The sequence below is a fragment of the Lampetra planeri genome, chromosome 15 (assembly GCF_965212315.1).
Source record: "Lampetra planeri chromosome 15, kcLamPlan1.2.h2, whole genome shotgun sequence".
NCBI lineage: Eukaryota > Metazoa > Chordata > Hyperoartia > Petromyzontiformes > Petromyzontidae > Lampetra > Lampetra planeri.
In genome coordinates, this window is record NC_136121.1 from 4,179,822 (window position 1) to 4,194,521 (window position 14,700).

The 14,700-nt window shown below is 42.3% G+C and overlaps 1 protein-coding gene across 10 annotated transcripts in view; it reads left to right on the forward strand.

The window, feature by feature from the left end:
* Positions 1-14,700, forward strand: part of LOC144722608 (protein furry homolog-like) — a 268,927-nt gene that overhangs the window by 106,301 nt on the left and 147,926 nt on the right. Inside the window, exon 1 of one of the 10 annotated variants that reach the window (XM_078600839.1) lies at positions 14,039-14,091. The exons of the other annotated variants lie outside the window; for them this stretch is intronic. Within the exon in view, the coding sequence (XP_078456965.1) occupies positions 14,073-14,091 (19 nt within the window). The 5' untranslated portion in view covers positions 14,039-14,072. Of the gene's footprint in view, positions 1-14,038; positions 14,092-14,700 lie in introns of those variants that run through there. 10 annotated transcript variants of the gene reach the window in all.

The following is a 14,700-nucleotide window of genomic DNA, read 5'->3' on the forward strand; positions in this document are numbered from 1 at the left end:
TGTGGTACGCGTCCCCCATTTACACGATAGGAGCCAGTCTTCTTCTTTCGTATGGCTGATGTAGATGCAGAGCTACAACTACACTTTCACATTCAGGCGGTCAGGCCAGATAACAGCATCAGGAGGAGTGGAGTGCTGTGATGCGTCCGTATTTGTGCCTCAGGCATTGCGTCGCTATACGTTGTATGGTCTGTTCTGGACGACCACAGTCACAGCACATTGGTTCATTGACCTTGCCAAGGAGCCACTGAGCCCATTTACAAGATTTGCACCGTTTAAATACCACTGGAGCCAGTTATGACATAAGACAACCACACTATATATCTGTTTAAAATTATAATGGTGAGTGAACTGTGCTATTTTAATCACATTATCTGTGGTATAATGTATGGCAGTCAACATGATCGGAATCAGTTGGAATCTGAATGTGGCTTTAGCCCAACCGAGGTAAACTCTGGGTACCCTATTACGTGTCACAGCAGCCCTTAATCGTACTCACCAACAGCACTCTCCCAAAGTCTCTCTTTGGTAAATTCCCCGCAGCCACCGTGCACTCTGCAATTAATTTTCTCAAACTGCATAAACTACTACAGCATAAACTACTAAAAGTAAACTATTTATTTATTTGACCAGGTAAGGCCCACTGAGCAGCTCTTTTCAGAAGCGACTTGGCCACAAATGATAGCTCCCCAAAGTGGCTTCTCACGTGGAAACTTATAGCAGCCAAATACTTTAAACGCATGTTTCAAAATGTGTAGGGGAAAGACCAGAGGACCCGGAGAAAAATCCACACATCCACGGGGAGAGAGAACACACAAACTCCAAATATACAGACATTGGCAGGGTCAGGAACGATCTCAGGACCTCTTGTATACTAGGTAGTCAACATCTCACTCCCCCGTGGTGCCCCAAAGGGTAAGCGACTCATTATTCTATTCTTGCGCGTGATGGCAAAATGTTGAGGCGCTAATTACCCATGTTGAGGTCTGCTCGCCAAAAGAGGGCTTCGGGAGATCGTGTCGTTCAGCTATTCCTCCGTTGCTGGTCATTAATGTTTTTCTGCGTCATTGCCATTAAAAAACCTCGACCTTCAAGACCTGTTGCACCCAAATTAGTGTTTTTTTAATTTTAGGTAATAAATTGACCGTATACAATAACGCTTGTTTACACTCAAAGTTCCATTTGACCGGTAAAAAAGCTCTGTCAATAAGTAACTTGCGTGAACAAACACACAATTGTTGTTAACTGGCCAAAAATATATCGGCAGATTTCCACATTCAAAACACTATGCGGATTTTTTTTATATGGTCGTCTTTGTTGTGATTTGGAACACTTGTGTTTTGGCTATCCTTATTACTGAATATACATAAGCAGTGTTTGGACAATATATTTTGTAGACAAAATAATAATACAAAAATAACTATACCAAGTTTACAATTGCAATTAAGGGGTACAAATACTGAAACCACTTTATTTTTTTCGCTGTGGACCCAGCACCCAAAATATCTACTGCAATGAACATCTCAAAAAACCTTTGCTTAGTGAATTATTTCCTTCTACATTAAGAACAGAATAGTTTTAGCAGCAGTTGGGCTTCATCAGTTCCCATTAAGCCCAGGGTTCATTGCCCTTGCCAGAGAGCCACTGAGCCCATTTATAAGAGTTGCACAGTTTAAATCCCACTGCCGCCTAGCTAATGCACTTCTTTAAACCCACAGTTGTATATATGGCCGTTCAGTTCAGTCGGCCATCGACTTGGCTCATCATCTCTCCCAGGTTCTAGGTCCGTCCCTTGCTGCTGACACGGCAGGCAAGCCAGCACCCTCGCTCATCTACCATTCTGTACCATCAGCGGAGCTCTTTCCACGTAATCCCAACAAGTGTTATGTCCCTTTGTGTTAGAGTTTTGCCTGCAGCTCATCAATAGTTATCCTCTCTTGGGTGTTTCGCGGTGTTCAGCAGAAAGCAAGCTTCGCTCTTCTTTCCCGTGCCATTTAAAACCACCTCGACATTCATGTCAGATTTTAATTTCTGTGCAGGCCTCTTACTAAATTCCAAATTCTGCTGTTTACAGGTGAATAGAGTGAGTTGTTCACTTTGAAACTGTCCGTCAAGTAAGCCTAGAGAGCTAGTATTTGATCAGTCTTTTCAAAAGCAGTAATGATTTATTTAATTGATGATGCAGGTTGAGGCCATGAAATTAACATTTCCTGTCGGAGCCTGGGATTTTAACCCACGTTCTCAGCGGTGTTGGCTCAGTCCTCTGACTTGGGAATATTGAGCATTAGTTTCCAGAGCCACCTACATTTTTTTTGTCAAAAAAAAGCATACGATATCCGCTCTATCCCCAATGGCCCCATTAGCTGTGAACCCCTTTCGACAAACAGTGCAAACCTCCCATGTGTTCTAGGCTGGTGGGAAATTACCTGAGTGGCACAATTTAGGAAGTGCTGCAGGTAACATGTTTTGCCTCTTCTGGTCTCCTGGACAGACGCCACCAGACTGCTGTGTTACAAAGTGTTTCTTTTTTTCCAGAAGGTAGCGTATGCTCAGGGCCAATTCTCACTAATGATGTTTTTGGCAGGGATTTTACGTCTCAAGAAATGGTTATCGTTCCATTTTTAGCAGAATTTTAAGCATACGGTAGAAAGATGTTTGATGGACGGCATGTTTGCGTGCCTGTCAGAAGCCAAGGTTGCTTCTCCCCCGGTCTGCTTTTGGGTTGCACTGCGCGATGTTTGGCACGATGTCCGACGTTTCGCTCCACATGGTTTCCTGTAGAAGCCCCCCGGCGCACGTGGAGTTATGTACAGTATGTATTTTGAACTTCTTTCGCACCGTACGTAGCCAACCATGCTCAATTGGAGGTGCAGGGGAAGGCCAACAAACTAACACACAAAAAAACGTTGGCCATTGTGCCGATTAACTTGCGATGCGCCCTGAAACACAGCGGAGCGCTACGCAGCAACATAACAACGACTATTCCTCTGCAGTAGAAAAGGCTGCATCTCAACAGTGAGCGTCTAGGGGAATGACACAAAATGTTGACATGAGTGTTGACGTGATATAGGAAAATATGTTAATATATACGCTGTGCCGTGCACTTTATATTATGGCCTATTAATTGACTGGCCACGCTTTGGCAATGTTGCATTTCCAGAAATACCCAAAATGATCCCTCCCCCCGCGTTGTTTTTATACAAGGGGAGACGTTTTGACGCTTTATGTAGTGCGGAGTACGTACAACATGAAGAACCACGTAGACGTTTACTATAAATACACTTGTAAACCCTGGACTGAATTTTTGTGAGAAAGGTATTTTTTTGCAAGCACCTATTTAGCCTGGTGGCGTTAACACCATGCATGGATAGTTGCTTTCGTGTGAGTTTGACAATGTTCATCACACCGCACCAGGTAAAGGTATTTTAGACTAAGTTGACCTAAGCGGGTGGGTCAGAGCAGGTGCACACATTACGATACAAATGATCTTACATCGAGATCACAGTTGTCATCCACGGTCAGCAATCAATCCGTGGTTGTCGAGATCTTTTTTTGTTATCGTGACTTAAAAACGCGAGCCAAGTGGGGACCCTGCATGGGGTGGGGGGTGAAGATTTATATGGGGGGGGGGGAGATGAGAGGGGAGAGAGAACCAACATACTAAGGGAAGACCAAGGATACGGGGGTAGGGGTTATTGAGATCTTAACCCAGTGCACTTGCCACCACATCACCGTCTCCCACGTACTGTACGACGTAACATTTCAGAAAAATTAGATGACAGAAATATAACACGATTACAAAGGATACGTGAATGGGTGTTTGAAATCACATTTTCTACGAGACCTCTATCAGTCCTCGCCACAAGGAATGGAGAGCGAAGGAAAGTCAGGTTGAAAAAAATCCCTCCTTGCTGCAATAAAAAATTTGGGATGTGTCCCGAGGCGATTGTGTAAATTCCACATTTTTAAGACGAGGCTGCGCGTGTCTCCATGGTAAGAGGTGATCATCGTTCACAGTCAAATTGAGAGTCGGCTTGTAGATGATTGGTGTGGAAAGAGAGGGATGGGAGTTCCAAGCTGACCTGTGCAAAGCACAAGAGGGGGAGGGCGAGATGTGTCTTCCTGCGGCGACGATGCCGATTCACATCAGCACGAGAGCGACAACAAACTGAACTTTTTCGATTTAAAGCTTTCGTGACTGCAGGGATTCATATTCTTGGTTCTTTCAGTAAATTTACGTAGAAGGGAAATAAAATAATAAAAATAAAACAATTCTGTCCGTGGTGTTAACGTTAAGAAAAAACCGCCACTTTTTTCAAAATTTATTGCTGTGGTTTTCACACCTGATGATGATTGCTTGTGTTGCAATCGAAACGTCGTGAGAATTTTATTGTTTTATTATTATTTTATTATTTCCCTTCTACGTGATTTTACCGAAAGAACCAAGAATAACAAACTGAACATTAAAGCATTCCACCGTATGTTGATTAACTGTGAGCAACCGATGATAGGTACTGCATATGCTCTGATCAACAAAATGTATGACAAAAAAACGAAACATAAGAGAATTCCACTGAATGTTGATTAACTGTGAATAACCCAACCAATAATAGGTACTGCATATTCTCAGATGAACAGGATTTATTGTAATTTATATGACTACATTAACCCCCCTCTGGTCTTCGCACCTGATAGGCTCACAGTGATGACATCGTCTTTACTCTGAGACCAAAACAGGATAATTTCTTTACAATTTTGGCCAATCGCCTGACGAAGCTGGCTGCCATCACAAGTGAAACGTCGTGCTCGAATTGTAAATGTTGTTTGTGGGTTTACTCTCCCACGCACCGGTGTGCTGAAGTAGTAATTAATTGGCACTTTTTGTTTACGTGATAAACCTTACTAATTTTCTGTGTTGGGTGGTGGCTGGTTTAACGACGCATTTATATTTACGCGATCTAACCCAATAAAAACAAACTTTTATGAATATTGGTGGCGAAGGCCTACGCGTTAAACTGCATCAGCGAGTGTGACATAATTCAAACTATGACTGAGGCCCGCCGAAAGGTTTCCATTTGCAGCACGTTGCTCAGGGGGGACGGGTTGCAATTGACGTACGTGGCTAGAATTCGTGGCCACGAAAAGACCCTGCGTGGCAAAACGGGCAGGTGAGGTGCACAATAATTTACAGCCTAAAGCAATGACGAAGCAGAGGATCAGAGAAGATCGATGCGCCAGGCATTGTTGAAACCCGCAGTGCATCAGCAGTAAGAGAGCTTAGTGGCAGGAAGCTAGTCGCCTTCGTTCTCGGAGTACGTCTATAAAAGGCCCAGAAAAATCCTTGCCCCGAGCGATTATTTTTAATGGGCACTGAGCACGCATGTCCTGCATTGTTTGAATGGCCATCTACCAAAGCATTTAATGTATTGGGTTATATCTTTGGTTAGTGCTTGCTGTATGAAATACATAATTTATGTACTCGTATATAAACATTTTACTGCATAGAGAGTAATGTTGATTTTTTTTCCCTTTAAGAGAATTACTTTGTTTTACTATGTCTTGCTGGTATCACCACATAAGCAGTATCTGTAAGATGTATCATAATTTGTTTTATTAAATCGCTTGCCTACCATGCACCCGAAGGTTGTGAATTTACAGCCATAGTGTTGTTGCTCAGGTAGATCTGTTTAAAACCACAGTTTTAAACTGTGATACTGCAACACACTTGCCTTCCCTTATTCATGAATCAAAGCACCTTGAGAGTTCCGTGAATAACAGGTGACGGGGGGACATTACTTTAATGGAGAAGTTACCGCGCAGCTGTGGCAATTTAACCAGCAACTCTGCGCAAGGCAGGCACTCAAAACGTATTTCTATTCAGCTTCATCCGTGAGTCACAATGCAAGGTTTTGCATGTTTGCATGCGTGATTGCTCTGCATGATACTGTGCAATCCATATTTGACGGCAGTCTTGTATACATGACCACGATGGCTGTGAATGGCAGGGCTTTTTTTGTGGATAATAGACCACATTTAGATGTTATTAACTATTACACCACTATTACACCGTTCTTGTGCCATTGGATGACATTATTTTACCGAATATGTTACATTTTTACAGGATGTAAATTATCCGAAAAGAAAATCAGAAATTTTGCTTCAAATCTGTAAATCCTAAATTCCTTTTCTTTTGATCTAAAGCTCATGCCAGCTGAATATGCAGCAGTTTTAATTAAATCAATATCTTGTTATGTATAAATATATAATTATTGTAACGCACCTTGGACTAAAGTGTTATATACATAGATGATACGATAAGAGATAAAACCCAGGAAGGCATTGTTATTAGTTATTAACCAGAACAGCAGTAACTAAATTTCTATGTAAAGCTTTCGTGACTGCAGGGATTCATATTCTTGGATCTTTCGGTAAAGTCAAGTAGAAGGGATTATAATATTTTATTATGTTTTATTTTTATTATTTTATTATTTCCCTTCTATGTGACTTTACCGATAGATCCAAGAATAGCAGTAACTAACTCGTGCCCTAATATGTCCTTGGGGGTAGAGCATGATATTTTCCTGATAAATTGGATCAATTGTGGGAACGTTGCCTGCAGGGTTCGGTCTATTTCTGCTTGTCCACATCACTGGACCGTTCTAATGCCTGTGGCTCTCTGTACCCTTGCCAGATTAATTCAAAGTCAATCTATTGCACAACACTAAGATGGGGGCTACCTTTTAGTGACAACGTCTTTGGAGACCAGGCAACTTCACTCGAACTGCAGCTTGGTCAGAAAGTTCTTGCGCACCCGGCTCATGTAGTACCACTCTCTGAGAATTTGCATGATTGACAAATGCACCGCAGGGCTTTCGAAGCCAGTCCGATGCGTAGCAGTGTCGTCATGCTGCCAAGTGCATCGCAGCAACAGCCGTGCCTGCTAAATGGATTTTTGTAACGCTCTATCGAGATGAGAGCTTGTATGCTATTTTATTATATTTTCAGTGTTGTTGCTTGAATATTTTTATGGTTTCTTTCAATACCAGTGATGCTGTTTAATGCCTTCTTTAATATATTTTGCTATACTGTTTGCACGATTGTGGGGTAATAACTATTTACCCAACAGCAAGCAGTTTATATAAATAATGAACACAAAAATGTTTAATATATTGCATTGCAGGCACTTAAATCAGCAGTAATAATAATGATTTTAAATGTTATGTTGCTACATATGAACCAACTTTATCTTATGTCACCGTGAAACATCACATGCCCAGTAAATGCTGATGGAATTTTTTGATAAAATTTCCCTGCAATTTTAGCGGCAATTTTCCTGTCGCTGCCTCCGAGTAATGCGTCCGATCTTAATCTGCAGTGTCCGGATTCCATTATCAAAATTGTACGTGCCCCAGTAATGCATCCCGCTGCTCCGATGTACGGCACGGAATTGCATTAAGGTTGATCGGTCGGCTTTTCTAAGCATTGGAGCTTTGTGTAAAATAAAAATAAAAAAGCGGGCATTAATCATCGCCCTAGCAATAATAATGACCGACAGACAGACGCACGCACAGTCCGTGAGTATAGAGATTGAGCCGAGAGTGACGGAGGAAGGGCGCGGGATTTTGAGGGGTGCAATGCCTGTGAGGCCCATGCGCACCCCCTCCCAATGAGATTTTGTTTTTGTGGGTGGTGACGTCAGCATCGGCGGGGTGGGGGGGGGGCGCCACTGAAGAACGCTCGTGTGGACACGGCATCGTCCTTCACGGCCACCTTGAAGGTGTTCTTTTTTTTTGACCGCGTCATCGCTGCAAAAACCTCCCGGTGCGCACTCTTTACGTAATTGTTCTAAATATAGATTTCGCCGATGAAGTCCCATTCTTCATCGTATGCAACGTATATTAACATACGAATAGATATTGAGTTGATCGTTGATTATCTGGTACGCGATTATCCGGCTTCCAACATTAATCCAGCGGTCCTGGGCTGATATGGCGAAAAAAAAAGTATTTATGCTTCATTTTGGCGTCAAGTATGATACATATAAAACCTACTTATGCAGTGCTCATTAGGTGGGGTGCCGGATAGATCAGTGGTCAATGCATTCGCCACTGAAACAGTTTGCAAAAATGCCACATTTAGATTTCCTAAGGGGACCCCACCCAGTATTTATTATCTGTGGAAAATTACCAATGCGCATTGTTCTAGAATTAATTTTGACGAGACCGTGATGTAATTCACAAGAGTTGGGCAATGTTCTTGTTTTTCAACCCGAATGTCAAATCTGAAAGCTTCACATTTGCAAAGACTGTGAGTTGAAATTCTTGTTTGAGGTCAGCCCATCACATTCACGCGTCCATAAAATAAGCACCTCTTAGTGGGTTAATCAACACAGGGGGTGCCCTATGCATAGCCTGGCACTCGGCATGGTCATGTGGAATTTCCGTGCACTTGTTCAGGGTCGAGAGCAGAAATGAGTTCTCATGCCAAATTTATTGGAGGCTATTAATCTCTTTGGGGTCTCATTTGAATAAAGGGCATTGGTGTTTTTATATATATGTGGCCACATCAATCACTCGTTACTTCATAACGAGATAAGTGCCCACTTGGATACAACTTCTCTTCTGCATGCTGGAACTGTGTCAAAACCATTACAGTGATCTTTTATACATGATGTTCAGCATATTAGCTAACAAATTATAAAAAAAATGTATGAGCTTATTGCTTTCCCTTAGACGTGTATAATGTGTTCCACATTTGGGTCCGTAGCCTGCTTTGTCAAACATGAAACATTAGGCCATTGCATGCGTAATATCCTTCTTAAATCTTAATTCGACCCAAACTTTTTAAACATATAATTTATCCTAGCGTTATTTCTTTTTTATATAACAGTGCTATTATTTCAACGTTCACCGTTTTCAGATACGTTGAATAATTCAAATTTAGATTTACTATGTATCACTTTTATGTTTTCGTCTTGGTGTGTAAAACTGCACCGAGTGTTGCTTAAGCAAATCAGCCGGAATGCTCCTAATCCCATCACACCTCAGAAGCCAAGCAGGCGTGGATGGGTGACCACGATTGACAACAACACGGATGCAGTAGGCATTGTGGGCAGTAGAGGGCAGTGAAGAAAAGTTCACTGGACATCTGTGAAAGAGCTTTGTTATAACTCATCAGATTCCTCGAGTATAAATACATATTTTGATTCGGAAATATTCTGATTCACTGTGCTCCACTTGGCGGACTTTCACTCAATCCCTGATCCAGCATGGTGAAGTCGGGTCAAATAACCCTCGCTACTGCCGCCATGGTGTGGGGAGGCCATCGTCCAGCAGTGGATCGTGATCCAAAGTGGCGCTGTAGTTAGGGAGGTCAACTCAAAATTAAATTGTCACCAGTCTTGATCCTGATGGGGGTTGCCTCGCCCCATCATTCTTTACAAATTCGTAAACTTAAGTATCACTTTGTGGTGGGTCAACAGTGATCGTCGAATGGAAAGACAGATCCATGGGAAAGTAGAATTACCACGATTGAATAACTACTAAATATTTCCACTACTAATACACTAAAAGCCATTGTTCCTTTTCTAGGTAAGGGATAATAAGGGTTACAAATGGAGGTGAGCTCCATCCACTCGCTGTGTTTTGAGAATGCCATCGCTTTTTGGCCTGACTTATGACTTCAGCGGTGTGTCTACTGCACTATGAAACCTGACCACCTGGGGTCAATTCCTGTTAACGTGCATCAGCGTCGACTTTAATCTCAATCGGACCAGTGTCTCCAATTTTCAATGCCGTCTAAAATGTGTAAGTCATTCTGTGATCAGCAGCATCGGCACTGAGATGGGGCAAGACTTTTTTGAATGGACGCAATTGTGAACAACAGCCATATCATACATTAGTACATCCAATCGGCATCGTCATTGGTTCATTGCAGCTCAAAGACTCAGTCCTACGATGGTGTGTGGTGCTTTGTTTCTTGTGGCAATTGAGAGTAGGATTCAAAGGTTGCTGACCCTTGACCGCAGACACACTTGAGCAGTGTGGTGGAGGTGTACGCTATACGTGACCTGATCTAAAAGCATCAGAAGACTCGACAGATCGTGCTCAGGCATGAGCCACTCGGTTAAGGGTGAGGTGACCAGCGCTTTTTTTATACCCCCACTAAATCACTAGACTTGGTCTGGCTGTGAACAGTCCTCTTTTTGTGTTGCATTTTGGCATCAATAGGTGCACACCAGCATCGCTTGCCCCCCCCCAGCACTTTAAAGATCCTGTGGGGGGGCGGGGGGATTGTTGCATGTGGTTGTTTGGCTGTGTTCTTTGCAGCTGTGCAGCGGTGATAAATGCTACACGTGCTGCGGCCGATGCCAGTTTTGATCACGTACAACATTGGATGGTCACAGTCGTGCTGTTGCTGATAAGACTTGCCCTTGCGTGTTGTCCGGCCGTAATTTTTCTTCCGTGAAAATAGCACAAATGTCATGGTGGCCCCCACTTCCATTGTACAGACAGAGGCATTCAACTTTGGTTTCAGCAGGGAAAATAAATTGTGAGGCTGGGACATGTTACACTCTATTTCCACACATTCATGGTGACAGCTACAACAGAACATTTTGCTCTAGTCCCAGACTGTTGGGGAGCAATGTTTTTTTTATGTAATGATATATTTGCTGTTTACTGCACACAAGATCAGTGTGTTTTATATGAGACGCCATTTAAGTTAAACAAGCTGGGAAAAACAACCACCACCGAAAGCAACTTTTGTTTTGGCATGCTTGGCAATTTATTTTAATCAAACACTTGCTTATTTTCAAAAGCTAACGGCAGAAATTCTTTGACTTGAAAATAATCATTGGCAGCTCTTCGATTCCTTCATAAGCTATGTTGATCATAGGGGGGGGGGGTGTTTGACCATACTTCACCACACTTGTTAATGCGGGTTGATAAAGCGAGACCTCGGACTGGTTCAGATAGCACTCGCCACTAATGCTAGCCATGGCCAGTAATTGAACCCCAGCTTAGCTGTCCCATAGCGCAGCATGCTAACTACTAGCCATGAAAGGGAATCAGAATTAGGTCACCGGGTTCATAGGTGCTTTGCGTTGACCACCGTTGCATGGATGGATTTTGGTAGTATTTCTTACGTGATACTTAGGGCTTTGTTACAAGCAGACAATGGTCGACTGTTGCCTTCGTTACCGCAGAGTGTTTTAAGCCCACTTTGTGGCAGAGAGCATACTTTGGGAAATTTCGAATCACCATGTCTGTCGAAATCCAACCATCAACTCGGTTGATGGTTGGATGTGCCATTCATACAACTGCAAGGGGTATCCGTGTAGATTCACGGCAAGGGCTGTTGTGTTGGCAAGCACCGTTTAAGGCCAGTATGGCACATGAGGTGGAGTGGCCAGCACTGGTCCTGGCCATGGGTTTTTGTTTTATATATGCTGATGGTGATTATACTCCTTCATGCATGAATGAATGTTGGACGTGTGGAGGCCCGAACCTGAAACAGCTGCTGACTGTCATGGTGTTGTACTGACATTGCGCGCTTATCAATTTGCTATCCATCCCAAATATATGATTGGCCCATCATCACTTTAGGATAGTTAAAAAATAAGTGTCAATTTGTGCCCCCTGGCTCTAGAAATGTAAAATGTGCCTTCATACCCCCATGTATTGACTTGTACATATGGAGATTAAGTATACAGTACCATATTTACCTCTAGGTGGAGGCCAATCTACCAGCAGTGACGTGTGAGCAAGCAATTGCAGGGATGCAGCTTTGCAATTTTTTGTTTCTTTTTTTATATCCTACGCAGTTGTAGCTTCTCAATATAATTCGACGACTGCAGTTATTCATTGTGCTCACGTGCACAGTGTGCCATTTCTGTACATTTTCTCGTTCGATATGATGCGGAACACATAAACGACAGCGGCCTTTTACTACATTCCCCCCAACCCACTCATTGGTGGCGAAAGACCCTCCAATTCAGCCGACTTTCCGATCGTGCAAAAAAATTAACGGTGTGTTTTAGAACCCGTCTTGTAGTCTGGTAGTCATATGCCGCTTGGGCACGGAGTGATCTACAAGTACTCGCTACTGCCACGTGTTCAACACTGCATTAAAAAAACCACACTCGGACCCTTAATCATGTGTTGCCTTCTATGTGAGTCTTTAACAGTTTATTGCTCTTCGAGTGTAAAGGCACGTTAAAAGATAGAATGGTAGTGGAAGAGAGATAAAAAGATAACAGGCGTCCAAGGTTAATGCCTTTTAAGTGCAGTAATTCACCATAAGCGCTGGCTGCTTTACGAGCATATAACACAACACCAATGTGTATCTATAAAAGGCAGTCAAATAGTTTTGAGAATGGGATCCCAAAAAATAACTATCCAACTTTTTTCAAGAATTCTTCACAAGTTATACCGTACCCTCAGTCTACCCATTGATTAAAACAGGCTTCATCTCTTGGTGGTCACAAGTCAGAAGCCAGTGGTGCAAATTCCACATTCTCATGGCAGGGACCAGTTTATCAATAAGACAACCATGTAATTTCTACACTGAGTGTTATTCATATGTTTGTGTTCAGTTTCTCGTGATACTGGCGGATTGAAGGACTGAATTGATCCTTTTTGCAATGTTTATTAATGACTGAAGTAAATGCTGCTCTTCCACCTAAGTAATGTTCAGGCCTTGGTCTTCAACATGTTCAAACCTGCGCTGTTACTGTACACGGCATTATCTAGAACTGCACATACTGTTTTCGTTGTGGTTCATGAAACGATGTGTCTTCAAAGTGGACCATTATATTAAAATATAAATAGTTTAGTTTCTGATATGTGAAAAACAAATTTATGCCACTGAATATTTACCCCCTGTTGCAATGTGCATGTCTAAAGTTGATATCTGCAAAGTGTCCTTTGCACATATTTTAAGTGTGAGAGATTAAGTATTCTTGCATTCCAGTTATGTCAGGACAACGATCAATGTGAACGATTTTATTTAATATAACATGCTAAACACAGCACTCGTCCATTAACTGCAGACATGTTCCAGAGAAGATTCTATAAGCGTGTAAAAAATGTCCCCCCAACGCACGGTGTAAGTCAAACACCTACGAAATAGAATTTACGGTTTTGTTGTCCAGGTTAATACCCAGAACGTCAAGAGAATTGCACGAACAACCATAACCCAGCAAGTCAGACAGGGTGGTTGTTTTTGGGTTACGTCTGAGGAGATGAGGTCATTCGGTGTAATTGGTGTTGAGTCCCCTTGCTGATCTTCTATTTACATCCCGTTGATCTTTGTGGTTGAGTGTCTCAATTTGGTCGGGTCGCTTGCTTTGCCCGTAGGTCCTTTTATCTGCTTGTGCAAATTGCTTAAACAAAATTCCACAACTGTTATTGTGGGCTAAATTATTGTACAGAGTAATGTGGTACACTGTGTTCCATTAACGTGATGAACGTGTATGAAGTTAAATTAAAAAAAAACTTTATATATGAAGTCATTTGTGCTTGTGTAGAAGTGTTAGCGTGGCATTTAACAACTCTGCTCTATGAATCCGATGGTCTGACTTCCAATTCCTGGTCATGGCTAACATCATTGGCAAGTGATATCCGTAATAATAATATATCGTTTTTAGACCACCAACTCAAAACTAAATTTTCAGAAAATGTGGCCAACCAACCAGATGCGATGGGGTTTTTGGTCATCGTTTATAGATTTGAATTGAATGGGAGGCTGGCAACAACCTCTTCGGATATCACTCACCACTGGTGTTAGACGTGGCCAGGAATCGCATGCACATCACCAGCGATTCATCGTTCAGTGCGCTAACGACTGCACCGCAGTCCCAGCCGTGTCGTCATATATCGCTGCTTTAAATGCAACCCATATGGACTGCTTTGGCACCCGTGCAGCATTGCCGTTTGCCTGACGCTGGGAGTAGTTGCTGTTACGCGCCATGTGCTTCATGCTGCGTGTGTCAAAGTGTGCGCGCGTGCCCTGATGTGAGCCCTCTTCCCAACACAGGTGTTCTGCCACCAGCCGAACAGCACATACAGGAAATGGAGCATTTATACCAATGTGAGATACAGAAAAACAAAAAAACATAATATATACCAATGTGAGATACAGAAAAACAAAAAAACATAATATATATTGATCGTTAGCCAGGGCGAAGTGTTTTCTTATTGGTTACACTTTTCTCCCATCATTGTGATCACTGCATGTTTTAATGAAAAAATCCTGTTAAGTAATGAGAATATTAGCATGCAATTGGTATTTGCAGTGCAATTATTGTTTTTTATTTATTCAGATGAGCATCTATTACAACCCATAACATCTGCTACATTGGAATGTTCTGTCATTTTAATTACTCATGAATAATCATTATTTTGTTATATTGAGTATTGTAGTTGCATGTTACCTTCAGGTATAAGTTCTGGACGTTAAATCCAGTACACAATAGTCTGCCGATATTACAATATCATTACTCACAGTCCTTCATCAGTCCACTGCAAGATGAAGGCTTCCTCATGCGATGACAAGGGTATTGTTTGTCCATACTTCACCACGCTGGTCACTGAGTTGATTAAAGAGGGCCTTGCACTTTTCTGCTATCACTCGCCTTTGAGGATACCAATAGATCAGTGGTTCTTAACCTTTACTGCAGCCTTGCACCTCTTTGGTTCT